Source organism: Equus caballus, chromosome 7, assembly GCF_041296265.1.
Source record: "Equus caballus isolate H_3958 breed thoroughbred chromosome 7, TB-T2T, whole genome shotgun sequence".
Lineage (NCBI taxonomy): Eukaryota > Metazoa > Chordata > Mammalia > Perissodactyla > Equidae > Equus > Equus caballus.
Window position 1 is genome coordinate 70,671,920 of NC_091690.1, and position 13,566 is coordinate 70,685,485.

At 40.3% G+C, this 13,566-nt stretch overlaps 1 protein-coding gene across 6 annotated transcripts in view; it reads right to left on the reverse strand.

Moving 5' to 3' along the window:
- Positions 1–13,566, reverse strand: part of UVRAG (UV radiation resistance associated) — a 298,734-nt gene that overhangs the window by 128,908 nt on the left and 156,260 nt on the right. For all 6 annotated transcript variants that reach the window (XR_011440678.1, XR_011440679.1, XM_001917231.6 and 3 more), the window contains 2 exons: positions 1,633–1,717; positions 44–131 (listed from right to left, as the gene is read on the reverse strand). Coding sequence is in view for 4 of the 6 variants with exons in the window: in XM_001917231.6 (XP_001917266.2) it covers positions 44–131; positions 1,633–1,717 (173 nt within the window). In the remaining 2 variants the exon portion in view is untranslated. The remainder of the gene's footprint in view (positions 1–43; positions 132–1,632; positions 1,718–13,566) is intronic.

Here is a 13,566-nt window from a genome sequence, read left to right on the forward strand (position 1 = left end):
CACAAGAAAAACCCCACAACTTTCCAGAAAATTTGAAACTTACCAAATCAATAGGGTAAATGTAGGAAAGCTCAGACAGCAACTGCCTGCAACGAATTGTCAACTGAGCGTTGGTCTTCACAAAGAGTTCTCTAATGAGAAAAGAAAAAAGCACATTTGTTAAAAAAAATATGCTTGCATGGTTTTAACATTTATTTCCACAAAATCAATGCAGAGGGAAGATTAAATGGTCTGTACTAGGCCACAGAAATTCAGAAGTAGAGGCAAGAATAATAGCTAACATGAGTCCTGACCCATCTCTAAATACTATCAATTGAGCTAACTGTGCACCGAGGCCTAATACGTGTGCCCAGCACCACACCAAGAGATATAAACCGCACAAATCAGCACTGACTGAGCCCCTCTACCATATGCCAGGAGCTCCACAAATGGCTTTACTTAATTATTCTAGCAACTCTCTTAGGTTGATATTATTATACCTATTGTAAACAAGGAACCAAGATTCAGAGGGGCTTAGTGAGCTGAGCAAGGTCTCATTTAATCTGGCGCCAATCTGATTTCAGGAAATATCCATACATATTTCCTCAGAAAACTATGCTATTTTTCACTCTCAGCTACATGTTATAAGTACCTCAAAAAATAACCTGCCACACTGTAGAAAAATGATAGAGTAAAAAGAACAAAGAAGCAAAAGGCTGTGGCACGAGATGAGTCAGCTCCTCTCTCGAACCGCTTAAGAAACACGACCAACAGATAAAATACCCACCGAACAAATTTCTGCTCAACAACGGGACAAACAGCGACTTCCCTGAGCCGTGTCCTCCTATCCGCGAACTGAGAGAATTAGACTAGACAATCTCCAAGGTCCTTTCCAGGTCTAACATTCCTGGACCCTCAACTGCTAAGGTTTCTCAAAGAAAAATGCAAAATGGGGTGACCTTCCAGGAAAAGTGAGTGAAGATGAGCAAAAGAACAGAGGTAACAAAAAATTAAGCATGTGCTGGAAAAAATAAAGGGAAAAACGATTCGCATTTGTTGAACGAACGCTGTGGAGCAACTGAAATTAGCTGCAGTTGTATAGCGCCAATTTAGTGAAGGTTTACTTGGAAGTTAAGCAAAACAATCAGCGCCCGTTCTTAAGAAGAGAAAAAAAAACGGCAACAATAGTATTTTAAGAGAAGAGATCTGATAACAACATGGAGCATGACCTGGAAAGTGGAGAGACTGACGAGAGAGACTCTAGGAGCTCCTGAGGTAATCCGAATGAGCGATCAGGAAACAGCAGTAAGTCTGAAGAAATTACTGAAGGAAAAACTGTCAGCTACACCACACAGAGAAGACAGGAAGAGAAGACTCAAACATGAAGTCGTGGTGCTCTGGCCTTGAAAACCAGACGGACACTGTCCACCCTCCTAACTATGACTATATTCTAGGAGCTCTCACAACTGCCTCTAGCACAGTGCATGACACACAGGAGGTGCTTCATAAATATCTGTTGAATAAACGAACGTGGTGCTGAGGTGTGCGGAATATAAATTAATACCAGCCACTTCTGAAGAATGCTGTTTTTCCAAATCCTGCCCTCAAGGTAAACTCAACACTCACGATGATTCCTCTCAGCGTTGCGCTTACCTTTTCGCAGTACACTCTTTCCTCAACTCGTTTAGGGATTCCTTCTGGAGCTGAAGCTTGAGGTGCTCAGCTGAGAACGCACTTCCTAGAGAGAGACGGAAGGAGACAATTCTGGATGGAACACTGCAGACAGGAATGCTCAGCCCAACCCAGCCTGCAGAGCCAGTCCCTGACTGTGGGCGGGAAACAAAGAGTTCAAAGGCAAAGTGGGCCGGGTACAGAGGTCTTCCGGGGGATTAAGTAGAAGAAACTTCCCTACTGGTTCAATTTTTACACAAGTCCAGCCTCCAGCAGGAGTCAAAGAGCAAGTGTCTAAGGTTCTCAGTCTATAATTTCTGGACCGCTTACCAAGAAACTCTGATGAGACTTCAAAATTCAAACAACTTCTTTTATTTTAAAAACAGCGGCTGTGAGCGTTAATGATGATCCAGTAAAGGTTCGTCATTGTAACAAGTGTACCGCTCTGGTGGGGGATGCTGATACTTGGGAAGGCTGTGCACATGTGAGGGTTGGAGGTCTATGGGAAATCCCTGTACCTTCTGCTCAATTTTGCTATGCACCTAAAACTGCTCTAAAAAAATAAAGTTTATTCTTTTTTAAAGTGGTTAGGGGCTGGCCCCATGGCTGAGTGTTAACTCCACACACTCCGCTTCAGCTGCCCATGGTTTCGCCTCCTGGGCACAGATGTGGCACCACTCATCAAGACATGTGAGGTGGCGTCCCACATAGGACAGCCAGAAGGACCTGCAACTAGAATGCACAACTAGGTACTGGGGGGCTTTGGGGAGAAGAAGAAGAAGAAAGGAAAGATTGACAACAGATGTTAGCTCAGGTGCCAATCTTTAAAAAATAAATAAATATAAATAAAACTGGTTAATTTCTTTTCAACCACAAATGCTATATAACATTATTATTGAAAATGCATAAAGTAGAGCAGAAAAACTTGCCTGCATTTTAACTATCATAATGTAGTTCATAAATATAAGTCGTTTTTTAGGAACTTTCATCTTGTTCATGAATATAAGTAGTTTTTAGCCACAATCACAGTGTGCAGGAAACGTATATTCTGATTTTTCCATATTATGTCACAAGCAGTTGTACATGTTGACAGATAGTGTGAGTTATAATGTTTAATGGCTGTGTAAAGTTCAACCCCATGGACGTGAATTATAGGAATAGTCCACGTTTTAACTGATACCGCATACCTCACTCCCATTACAGGGCGTGTAATTTCCTTTAAGTGTTTACTTTAGCACAGCAGTGATTAATATTTGTGTTTATATGCCTGATTTTTTTTGTATTTATACCAACTTTTGGAACTTCCATTTCCCTTTATGTGATCCTAAAATCCTTTTGCATCTTCCTACTCCAAGAAAACGAGAACGTCCTACATTCTTGACAATCTAGGCCTGGTACTCCAGAGGTTCTGAAGCACAGAGAACAGTCTTAGATCCTGACACACTCTGCTCCAGACCTCATACGGGAGTTTAGTTTCATGAACTGTGATCCAACAGGAAAAGCTGCCCTTAACTCTTCTCTACATCTCCTATGGGGAGGAACAAGAAGTAGGTTAACTGATCAGAATACAGTTTGAGGGGCCGGCCTGGTGACGTAGTGGTTAAGTTCACGCACTCTGCTTTGGCGGTCAGAGGTTCGCAGGTTTGGATCCCCAGTGCGGACCTACACACTGCTCACCAAGCCATGCTGTGGAGGTGTCCCACACACAAAATAGTGGAAGATTGGCACGGATGTCAGCTCAGCAACAATCTTCCTCAAGCAAAAAGAGGATGATTGGCAACCGCTGTTTGCTCAGGGCCAACCTTCCTCAAGAAAAAAAAATACAGTTTGAACCTTAGTGCTAAATTCACCAATCCCAAGTAATTATATCAACATATTTCTAAGCATCCTAGTCTTCTCTCTCAACTGTATTTAAATGACCAGTAAGTTGGTAACTCGGTCCCAAAAAGAGAACTTAATCGAGGAACACCACCTATCTTCTTTAGGCTCAATGCAATTCCACCCCAAATCTTCACCCTCAATGATTTCAGAAGACATTTAGCTTGACAACCTCTACCCTCTACCTTGTATACTTTTACTAGATTGCACATGAATTCTTCTACCACTGCAGAAATTTGCAACAGTATTCTTCACCTCAGACAAATCAGGCCTCTTCAACTCTCATGCTGCCAGTGTAACCACAAACAGGGAACAAGGAACAAGGAACAAAAAAATAGGAGCAAGACTGATCTGGGCTTCAAAATGTATGTACCCTCCTCAGTTTTGAAGACTCATTAGAACATATTACATGACCAAAAGAAAAAAGAACCCTGCAAAGTGAAGGAAGGAAAATTAAATTAAAAAAATATACTAGCCAGCTAACAAACAGCAAAATGTTAACAATAGGTAGATTGGGTGAGGAATATAGGTGTTCTCTGTATCTTATTTTTGCAATTTTTCTGTAATTCTGAAATGATTTCCAATAAAAAGAGTAGGTCCAAACCCAGAAAGCAGTCGCCCGAGAGGCTGCGGTTCTCCCCAGGCTTCAACCGAGCTAAGGCTTCAGAATGCACACCGGCACCGTCTCTCCAAAACACATCAGGGTCAAAAGGGAACACATCTCATCGGTTACGGGATGGGCCCTGGAGCAGAACTGAATGAGTCTGGTCCAGTTAGGCTCAGACAGAGAAAAACTAAGTATTTGAAGATACCTCAGAAAACTCAACCTAAATTCCACAAGTCCCTTCATAAGGAGTAATAATCTGAGGCATTAATGGGCTCAATCTCCTTAGATGTTGTTCAGGTTCTATATTATCAGCCTGAATACTACATGGTTGGTGCTGTATCCTTCTAAGGGCATTACATGTAGAAGCAATGATGTCCATCTTTAAGACAATGCAGATGTCCTGCTTCCCATCTAAATTTCTCCCCGGATTTAGCACTGATTGGCGTCTTCTGCTTGGATCAATCTTAACTATGAAGGTTGCAAAATAATATTATTCCAACTCTAGTACTCCCTCCATATTTTTCAGTCAGTACTTAGCATTCTTCTCTAAGCAAGAGCACTCCCTTCTCCATTAGCTATTTATTATCAATATGGATTCCACTTTATTTTTCAATGATTTATAATTCATTACTGTATATAATTTTAGTGCTCAAGTCGTCCTAGATTTGGCCAATGGGCCTCTCTTTAGCCTTGCTCCAGGGTCCTTGTGACAGGCTATCATTGTGTTATTCAAAACATTACTTTATTATCATTTTAATTTCTGTAGGAATTGTAGTGACGTCCTCTCTTTCATTCCTGATATTGGTAATTTGTGCTTTCTCTCTTTTTATTTAGTCAGTCTGGCTAAAGGCTTATCAATTTTATTGACCTTTTCAAAGAGCACCTTTTGTTTTCATTGATATTCTCTACTCTTTTGTCTTCAGTTTCACCGATTTCTCCCATTATTTCCTTCCTTCTGCTTGATTTGGGTTTAATTTGCTCTCTTTTTGTAGTTGTTAGGGTACAAGCTTAGATTATTGATTGAAGACCTTTCTTCTTTTCTAATATAAGCATCAAATGCTATAAATGTCCCTCTAAGCTTGCATCCCTTGAAATGTCGATGCTATATTTTCATTTTTATTCAGTTCAAAATATTTTCATTGTTATTTCTTCTTGACCCATGGTTTGTATGTATATGTGCGTGCGTGTTGTACAATTTCCAAATATTTAGAATTTTGCAGATATCTTTCTGTTAGTGATTTCTAGTTTATTTTGGTGAGGGACTACACTTTGCATTATTTTGATTCTTTTGTATTTGTTTCTTTTTTGATATCAAATATGGCCTAACTGAAAGTTCCATGTGTACTTGAAAAAAATGTATATTCTGCTGGTGCTCAATTAAGTCAAGTTAGTTGACGGTGTTGTTAAGGTCTTCTATCCTTACCGATTTCTGATTTTCTCTCTACTTGTTCTATAAATTACTGAGAGATGAGTGTTGCAGTTTCCAACTATAATTGCAGATTCGGCTATTTCTCCTTTCAGATATATATAGACACAGATACAGATGTAGATAAGCTCTGTAGTTATGTTCATACATATTTAGGATTGCTCTGTCTTTTCATAACTGACCTCTTTATTATAATGTAATAGTCATCTTTATTGCAGATAATATTCATTGTTCTCAAGTCTACTTTGCCTGATACTAACATAGCCACATTAGCCTTCTTTTGATTAGTATTTGCATGGTGTATTTCCATTCTTTTACTTTTACTCTACTATATCTTTATATTAAAAGTAGGTTTCTTACAGATAGCATTTAGTTGGGTCTTTTTTTAATACATAAAATCTGGATTTTGATTAAGGTATTTGGCCCATTCACACAATATAATCATTGATATATTTAGATTAAGATCTCTATCATTTTGCTAGTTGTTTTCTACATGTTCCATCTGTCTTTGTCCCTTTATCCCACTTTTTTAATGCTTTTGGATTTAGTATTTTTTAATGATTTCCTTATTCTTCACTATTGGCTTATTCCTACCTCTATCTTAAATTTTTAATGGTTGCCCCAGAGTTTACAATATATACTTTAATTAGTAACAATCTACCTTCACATAATACTATACCACTTCATGTAGGGTATAAAAATCTGAAAATAGTGAACTCTCAATTCTTCCCTTCCATACTCTTTAAATTCTTCATACATTTTAGTTTATGCATGTAATAAGCCCCAAACATTGCTATTTTTGTGCTAGAAAATCAATTGTCTTTTAGAGCAATTAAAAATAAGAAAAAATGTCTTTATAACATCTTCATTTCAACCATTTCTGGAGATCTCAATTTTCTTGTGTAGAACCAAGTTTCTGTCTGGTATCATATTCCTTCTGCTGAAGAATTTTCTTTAACATTTCTTGAATTGTAGGACTGCTGTTGATGAATTATCTTAGTTTGATCTGAAAGAGTCTCTGCGCTTTAGTTTGGGTAATTTCTATTGTCCTGTCTTCAAATTCAATGATTTTTTCCTCAGTTGTGTCCAATCTACTGACGAATTTGTCAAAGGCATTCTTATCTGTTATTGTGTTTTTTATTTATAATATACCCATTAGATTGTTTCTTATAGTTTCCATCTCAACTGAAATTTACCATCTGTTCATGCATGTTATCCACCTTTCCACAAAAGCCTGAAGCAATTAATCATAGTTATTTTAAATTCCCTCTCTGATAGTCCCAACAACTGAGTCATTTCTGAGTATTTTTCTGTTAATTTCTTCTCTTGACAATGTTCTATTGTTGATAGTGGTAGTGATGGTTTTTTGTTTTGCTTTGTTTTTGCTTTTTTTGGTGTCAAAAATTTTGATTGAAAATTGTCCCATTCACAACAACATGGATGGACTCTGAGGGTATTATGTTAAGCCAAACAAGCCAGATAGAAAAAACAAACACTGTATGATTCCACTCACATGTGGAAGATAAACAAACACATGGACAAAGAGAACTGTTTAATGGCTACCAGGGGAAAGGGGGTTGGGGGTGGGCACAAAGGGTGAAGGGGCACACCTATAAGACAACTGACTAATAATAACATACAACTGAAATTTCACAATGTTGTAAACTATCATAACCTCAATACAAATTTTTTTTGATTGAATGCTTAACATTGTTTGCAGGGCAACAGAGAAAGAAAAGGGCGTGCCTCTTCTTTTACTGTTCATCTGGGGGTTGATTCAGTACAATCAGAAACTGAGCTAGATCGGGGTTTTGTTGCTGCCATGGATACCATCAGTGCATTACATTCTTCAAACTTCCTCTGACTTTTCCTTTTTGGGGATGGTGGTGGTGAAGATGGTTTGCCAGAGGTTTTTCTCAATGAGCTGTTTGATCCTCAGATTTAGGTATTCTCTGTGAACCTGCACCTAAGTAAGGGTGTCTCACCAGGCTCTTGCCACTCAAGTGGTAAACTACCGTGGTTTGTTATTCTCTGCTTTCTAGTCTGGTTGGGGAGGAGGGTAGGAAGTTTCTGTGTGTCCTGGTTAACCAGGCACACCCTGTGTCCCTGGGTATCAAAGTAGGACTTCCTCAGCTGTACTACCTCTCCCCTGGCGATGGGAGATGTCTAATAGTCCAGGTACAACACAGTTTCCAGCCCCATCTCCAAGGGTAGCGGGTATTTCCTTTTTCTTCCTCCAGGCACAATAGGTTTTCATCTGTACCCTGGGAACTGCAGGGTTTACGCTCTTCCCCTAGAGGCCTAATGCTTTTGTTCTTAGGGATGAAGGGTTATGCTTTTCTTGCAAAAGAATCCACTGCCCTCCTCCAGACTACACCACAGAGGGAGGCTTTCTACAATTTTCTGAGCTGCCTCCAATTTTTCTTGTGAATATCCAAGGTAGGTCCATGCAGAATAAACTGCAAGCAGGTGTGATTGTATCTGCTCTAGTCTCACTGTAACCACCCTTGGTGGTTAGCAATTTGTTAAAAATTGTAGCTGAATTATTTTACCTTCTTACACAGTGGCCCCAGCTTCCTCCCACGCTCTGACTGCTAAATCAGTCCTCACATCCTGTCTCTGCTTGGAGACACCCATCCTTCCTTACATATCAGGCTACTTGGTTACCCTACTACCTTAGCTCTCTGATAGCTTCAAGAAAAGTTAAGATTTTGTACATTATCCAGCTTTCTCTTGCTCTTAGGGTAAAAGTGAAGCTCCTTCTTCCTTTCCACATCCTATGCAGAGGCTGGACGTCAAATCTGAGGATATTACTCTGAGCTTTTTAAAGCTCTTCTCTCTTCTTTGTATTTTCTGTTTCTTTTGGGGAAGCCATTCTGGTTGTTCAACTTGATCTCATTTATACTGTTTTCCTCAGATATCTGATGACCGTTGGTTTTCCCCTTCAAATCCATTAATCAGTGATTAGATTGACTAATACAGGCAATCAGTGCAGGTCTCCTTTGAAGCTATGAAGATCTATTTACATAAAAGCCTTCATCTTTGAGTGCCAGCTCAGGGTAAGCAGGCATGCCCCGTTGACAATCAGGCTTTCCTTTAGAGCACAGATGCTGGGAGAAGGGAGTACCTGTACTTTAAACCACCACAACGGTCAAATAAGGAGAACCGTACCTTGTGGTTGTGTTACTTTAGGGTATTTCTCTCCTAAGTAGAGCTGCCTTTTATGGTTTCCCTCTGGGCCAACTGTAAAAGGTCACAGTCAGACTCTGCTCCACCTTTCTATGTCAAACCCGTACCACGGGACCTAACCAGGTCAAGAACCCATTATTCTTAGAAGGCAGTTGAAGCAAATGTTATAGGAAGTTACTCCAGATTCACAGAGGAAAGAAAATGGGTCAGTAGGCCCAGCTACCCTAATTACTACTCCACCGTTCCTGATTTCTATACTTGGAAATTCCAAGCTGAGGCCTCTGAGAGCTCTACCAGAAACCCCCACTGCAGCCTTTATCATCTGTGTTCCAGGCTGCAGTTTCTCTCCACTCTAGTTTATTCACCAATACAATCTTATCAGTTCTGTGTCTTTGAGAACTGTGTCAAACTCTTTGCTATTCTGATGGCACCCTCTTTTATTTTCACCATCACCATGGATTTATTCTTTATGCGAGTATCTTTACTATCCTATCAACGGGTCACTGAAAGGGAGAGAAAGCAAATGCACGTGTTTGGTTTACTATAATCCAAACGTGCTTCCGAAACGTCTGGCCCCGTGCAGGCACACACCAGCGTTTCACTGTTAAGATGGCCCCTCTGTTCAGCGAGAAGGCAAATCAAGCACTTTAATAACCAAATGTCAATGCTGTCTCCTGTATATCTAATACACGTAAAGAATATGAATCTCGCTTCTATCAACAAAACAAAACACAGACTCTCCAGGCTCTCTCTCACCAGAGAGTCTGGTCTCAGACTGGCCAATGGCCAGCTGTCAAAATTACAGTTAAAACCAATAAACTGTCATTCTTCTGGTTTTTCTACGTCAAGGCAGATAACCAAAAAGCAATATACTCTGACTATTTTAGTTTCCCTCCCTGCAGAAATGTCTTTACTGTACTATGATTTATGATGCTGCCCTTCTTAAGGGTTAATAAATATTTTTTGCTGTAACTTTTGCAAAATTGCAATCGACTATATTTCATATGATATTTAATATCCTGCAAATAAGAAACTGCATTCTAAACTCCTCTCGGAATTTAGTGCCAAGATAAGATTTTTTCTCCCCGAAGAAGTGATACACTTCCTTCTAAGAGGCAATGGAAAGCAACTGATGCCTTTCATAACTCTCCACAACTGGCTGGATGACTAAGAAGGTCAGAGCTAATCTTAGAGCTTAAATACAACAGGCAGATGCTGCGGGAGGCAGAGTGCTCTAGTGGGAAGCCCATGGACTTAGGGATCAGAAAAGATCTGCTAAAATCCTACCTACACCACTTTCCGGACTCTAGACGTGTCTCAACTTCTCTGAGCTTCATCTTCCTCATCTGTAAAATGGGAATAAGCTCACTTTTGTTCCATATTTGCATTCTCTCAACCTGCCCTTCCCCATGAAGCTCTAAGAGGGTAGAGAAAATTAAACTAGTCTGACTGATTTTACTTTAAAAACAATAACCACAAAGTACAAACAGGCACACTGTCCAGCAATTCTCCCACAATTCTCACATTAGTTTGCTTCCCACTCTGACAGATGACTATCCCATCCATTCCCCTCAAGCCTTACACCTCCCCTAAATCCAGTGTAAGGACCTCATCTCCTACTGCCATGAAATAACAGAAGGATTCCTACACAGTCCCACCTACTACCTAACATGGAGACGCACCTGCCCCTGTGCCATTTTATTAGCCTGCTCCTCCTGTGCAACGGATAAGGCAAATATCTTCATTTATACTCTGAATTTCTCCTCATTCCAACCGCATCTTACACTATCCTCTTCCTAACAAATTATGTTCCAGCTACAACGGCCTCTTGTCTATTCCACGGTCCAAGCCTTTCCTAGGTGCAAGCCTTTTCACTTGCTGTCGCCTCTGCTGGCACTCCAGCAGTTCTTATCTTGCAAGACTGAGCTTCTGAAGCAAACCCTGTCTGAGTACCACCTGTGAAAACAGTCTCCAGGGACCGGCTCGGTGCTGTCATAGTTCAGTCGGCATGCTCCGCTTCAGCTGCCTGGGGTATGCAGGTTTGGATCCCAGGTGCAGACCTACACACCGCTCATCAGCCATGCTGTGGCGGCATCCCACACACAAAATGGAGGAAGACTGGCACAGCCGTTAGCTCAGGGACAATCTTCCTCAAGCAAAAAGAGGAAGACTAGGGGCCGGCTCAGTGCAACAGCAGTTAAGTTCGCGTGCTCCTCTTCGGTGGCCTAGGGTTTGTCAGTTCAGATCCCAGGTGTGGAGCTACACGCCACTTGTCAAACCATGCTGTGGTAGGTGTCCCACATACAAAATAGAGAAAGCTGGGCACAGATGTTAGCTCAGGGACAATCTTCCTGAGCAAAGAGAGGAGGATTGGCAGCAGATGTTAGCTCAGGGTTTATCTTCCTCAAAAAAAAAGACGAAGATTGGCAACAGATGTTAGCGCAGGGCCAATCTTCCTCACCGAAAAAACAAGGTCTCCCATAGTTATCTATCATCACAGCTTGTTTCTAGCACGTGTCACAATCTAATATTTAGTTTATTTGTTGGTTTGTTTACTGTCTTAATCACTAGTTCAGTACCCAAAATTGAAGTCTTAATTAATTCTTCCCAACCCTCTTTACCCTAATACCTGCTTCTCCTCCAGTATTTGTCTTGATGAATGGTTTAATCATCTAGCTAGTTGTCCAAGCCAGAACCTGGGAACTATACTAAACCCTTCTCTCTCCCTTTCTCCTCCTAGCCACTAAGCCATTAACAGTAAAGTCTATCATCTCAACATCTCTTAACCATACACTCCCTCCTCCCTTTACATTCTCAGCCCCTTTAGACTTTAATTATTACTGTAATAACTTCCTGACAATTCTCTACCTTCAACTCTTCAAAGAGAACTTTCTAAATCATACATCTAATCTCCATTCTGCATCACAGTCATCAATATAGTCCTATCTACTTTTTGTCTTTGAGAAATTTGCTTAAGTTATTTCAGCAGATCTTCACACCTTTCAACATAAACTTCCTTTATGGTTAGGTCTTCCTTTCTCTCTCCAGCCTGTCCTATGGGCCCTTACTGAAATGTATCCTTAGTTGAAGCTTTGCTGGAATCAGCCTCAGTTCTGTAATCTACCTCCATGCCTCTGTATAAACTGCTCCCTCTACCGGGAAAGACTCATCTCCTCCTCCTACATATTCTTTTAGACACAGATTAAGTGTCACCTCCCTTACCTAGGGTTCTGATCTTCAGATGCTCATCTTCTGTGTTCCTGTGATACCCTCTACATATATCTGTCATGTAGCATCAGACCTGTCATTATGTTTTTAACATCTTACACAGTGCCTGGTTCTTCATAGGTGTTCCATAAATGACGAATAAAGGAACTGACAAAGGTGTATCACACACACTCAATCCTCTTCCCACTTCCTTTATGCGCCTTATGATCTCTTTTTTTTTATTGAGTTATTGATAGGTTACAATCTTGTGAAATTTCAATTGTACACTGATGTTTGTCAGTCATGTTGTAGGTGCACCACTTCACCCTTTGTGCCCACCCCCACCCCACCTTTCCCCTGGTATCCACTAAACTGTTCTTGGTCCATAATTTTAAATTCCTCATATGAGTGGAGTCATATACAGATTATCCTTCTCTAGTTGGCTTATTTCACTTAACATAATTCTCTCAAGGTCCATCCATGTTATTGCAAATGGAATGATTTTGTTGTGTTTTGCAGCTGAGTAGTATTCCATTGTATATATGTACCACATCTTCTTTATCCATTCGTCTGTTGCTGGGCACTTAGGTTGCTTCCACGTCTTGGCTATTGTAAACAGTGCTGCAATAAACATTGTGGTGCACAGAACTTTTGGGATTGCTGACTTCAAGCTCTTTGGATAAATACCCAGTAGTGGGATGGCTGAATCGTATGGTAGTTCTATTTTTAGTTTTTTGAGGAATCTCCATACTGTTTTCCATAGTGGCTGCACCACTTTGCATTCCCACCAGCAGTGTATGAGGGTTCCTTTTTCTCCGCAACCTCTCCAACATTTGTTGCTATTAGTTTTAGATATTTTTGTCATTCTAACGGGTGTAAGGTGATATCTTAGTGTAGTTTTGATTTGCATTTCCCTGATGATCAGCGATGATGAGCATCTTTGCATGTGCCTATTGGCCATCCGTATATCTTCTTTGGAGAAATGTCTGTTCATGTCTCCAGCCCATTTTTTGATTGGGTTGTTTGATGTTTTGTTGTTGAGTTGCGAGAGTTCTTTATATATTATGGATATTAACCCTCTGCCAGATATATGACTTGCAAATATTTTTTCCCAGTTAGTGGGTTGTTTTTTTGTTTCACTCCTGTTGTCATTTGCCTTGAAGAAGCTCTTTAGTCTGATGAAGTCCCATTTGTTTCTTCTTTCTATTGTTTCCCTTCTCTGAGAAGGCATGGTGTCCGAAAAGATCCTTTTAATATTGATGTCAAAGAGTGTACTGCCTACGTTTTCTTCCAGAAGCCTTATGGTTTCAGGTCTCACCTTTAGGTCTTTAATCAACTTTGAGTTTATTTTGGTGAATGGTGAAAAAGAATGGTCAATTTTCATTCTTTTACATGCGGCTTTCCAGTTTTCCCAGCACCATTTGTTGAAAAGACTTTCTTTTCTCCATTGTATGCCCTCAGCTCCTTTGTCAAAGATAAACTGTCCATAGATGTGTGGTTTTATTTCTGGGCTTTCAATTCTGTTCCATTGATCTGTGCACCTGTTTTTGTACCAGTACCATGCTGTTTTGATTACTGTAGCTTTGTAGTATGTTTTGAAGTCAGGGAT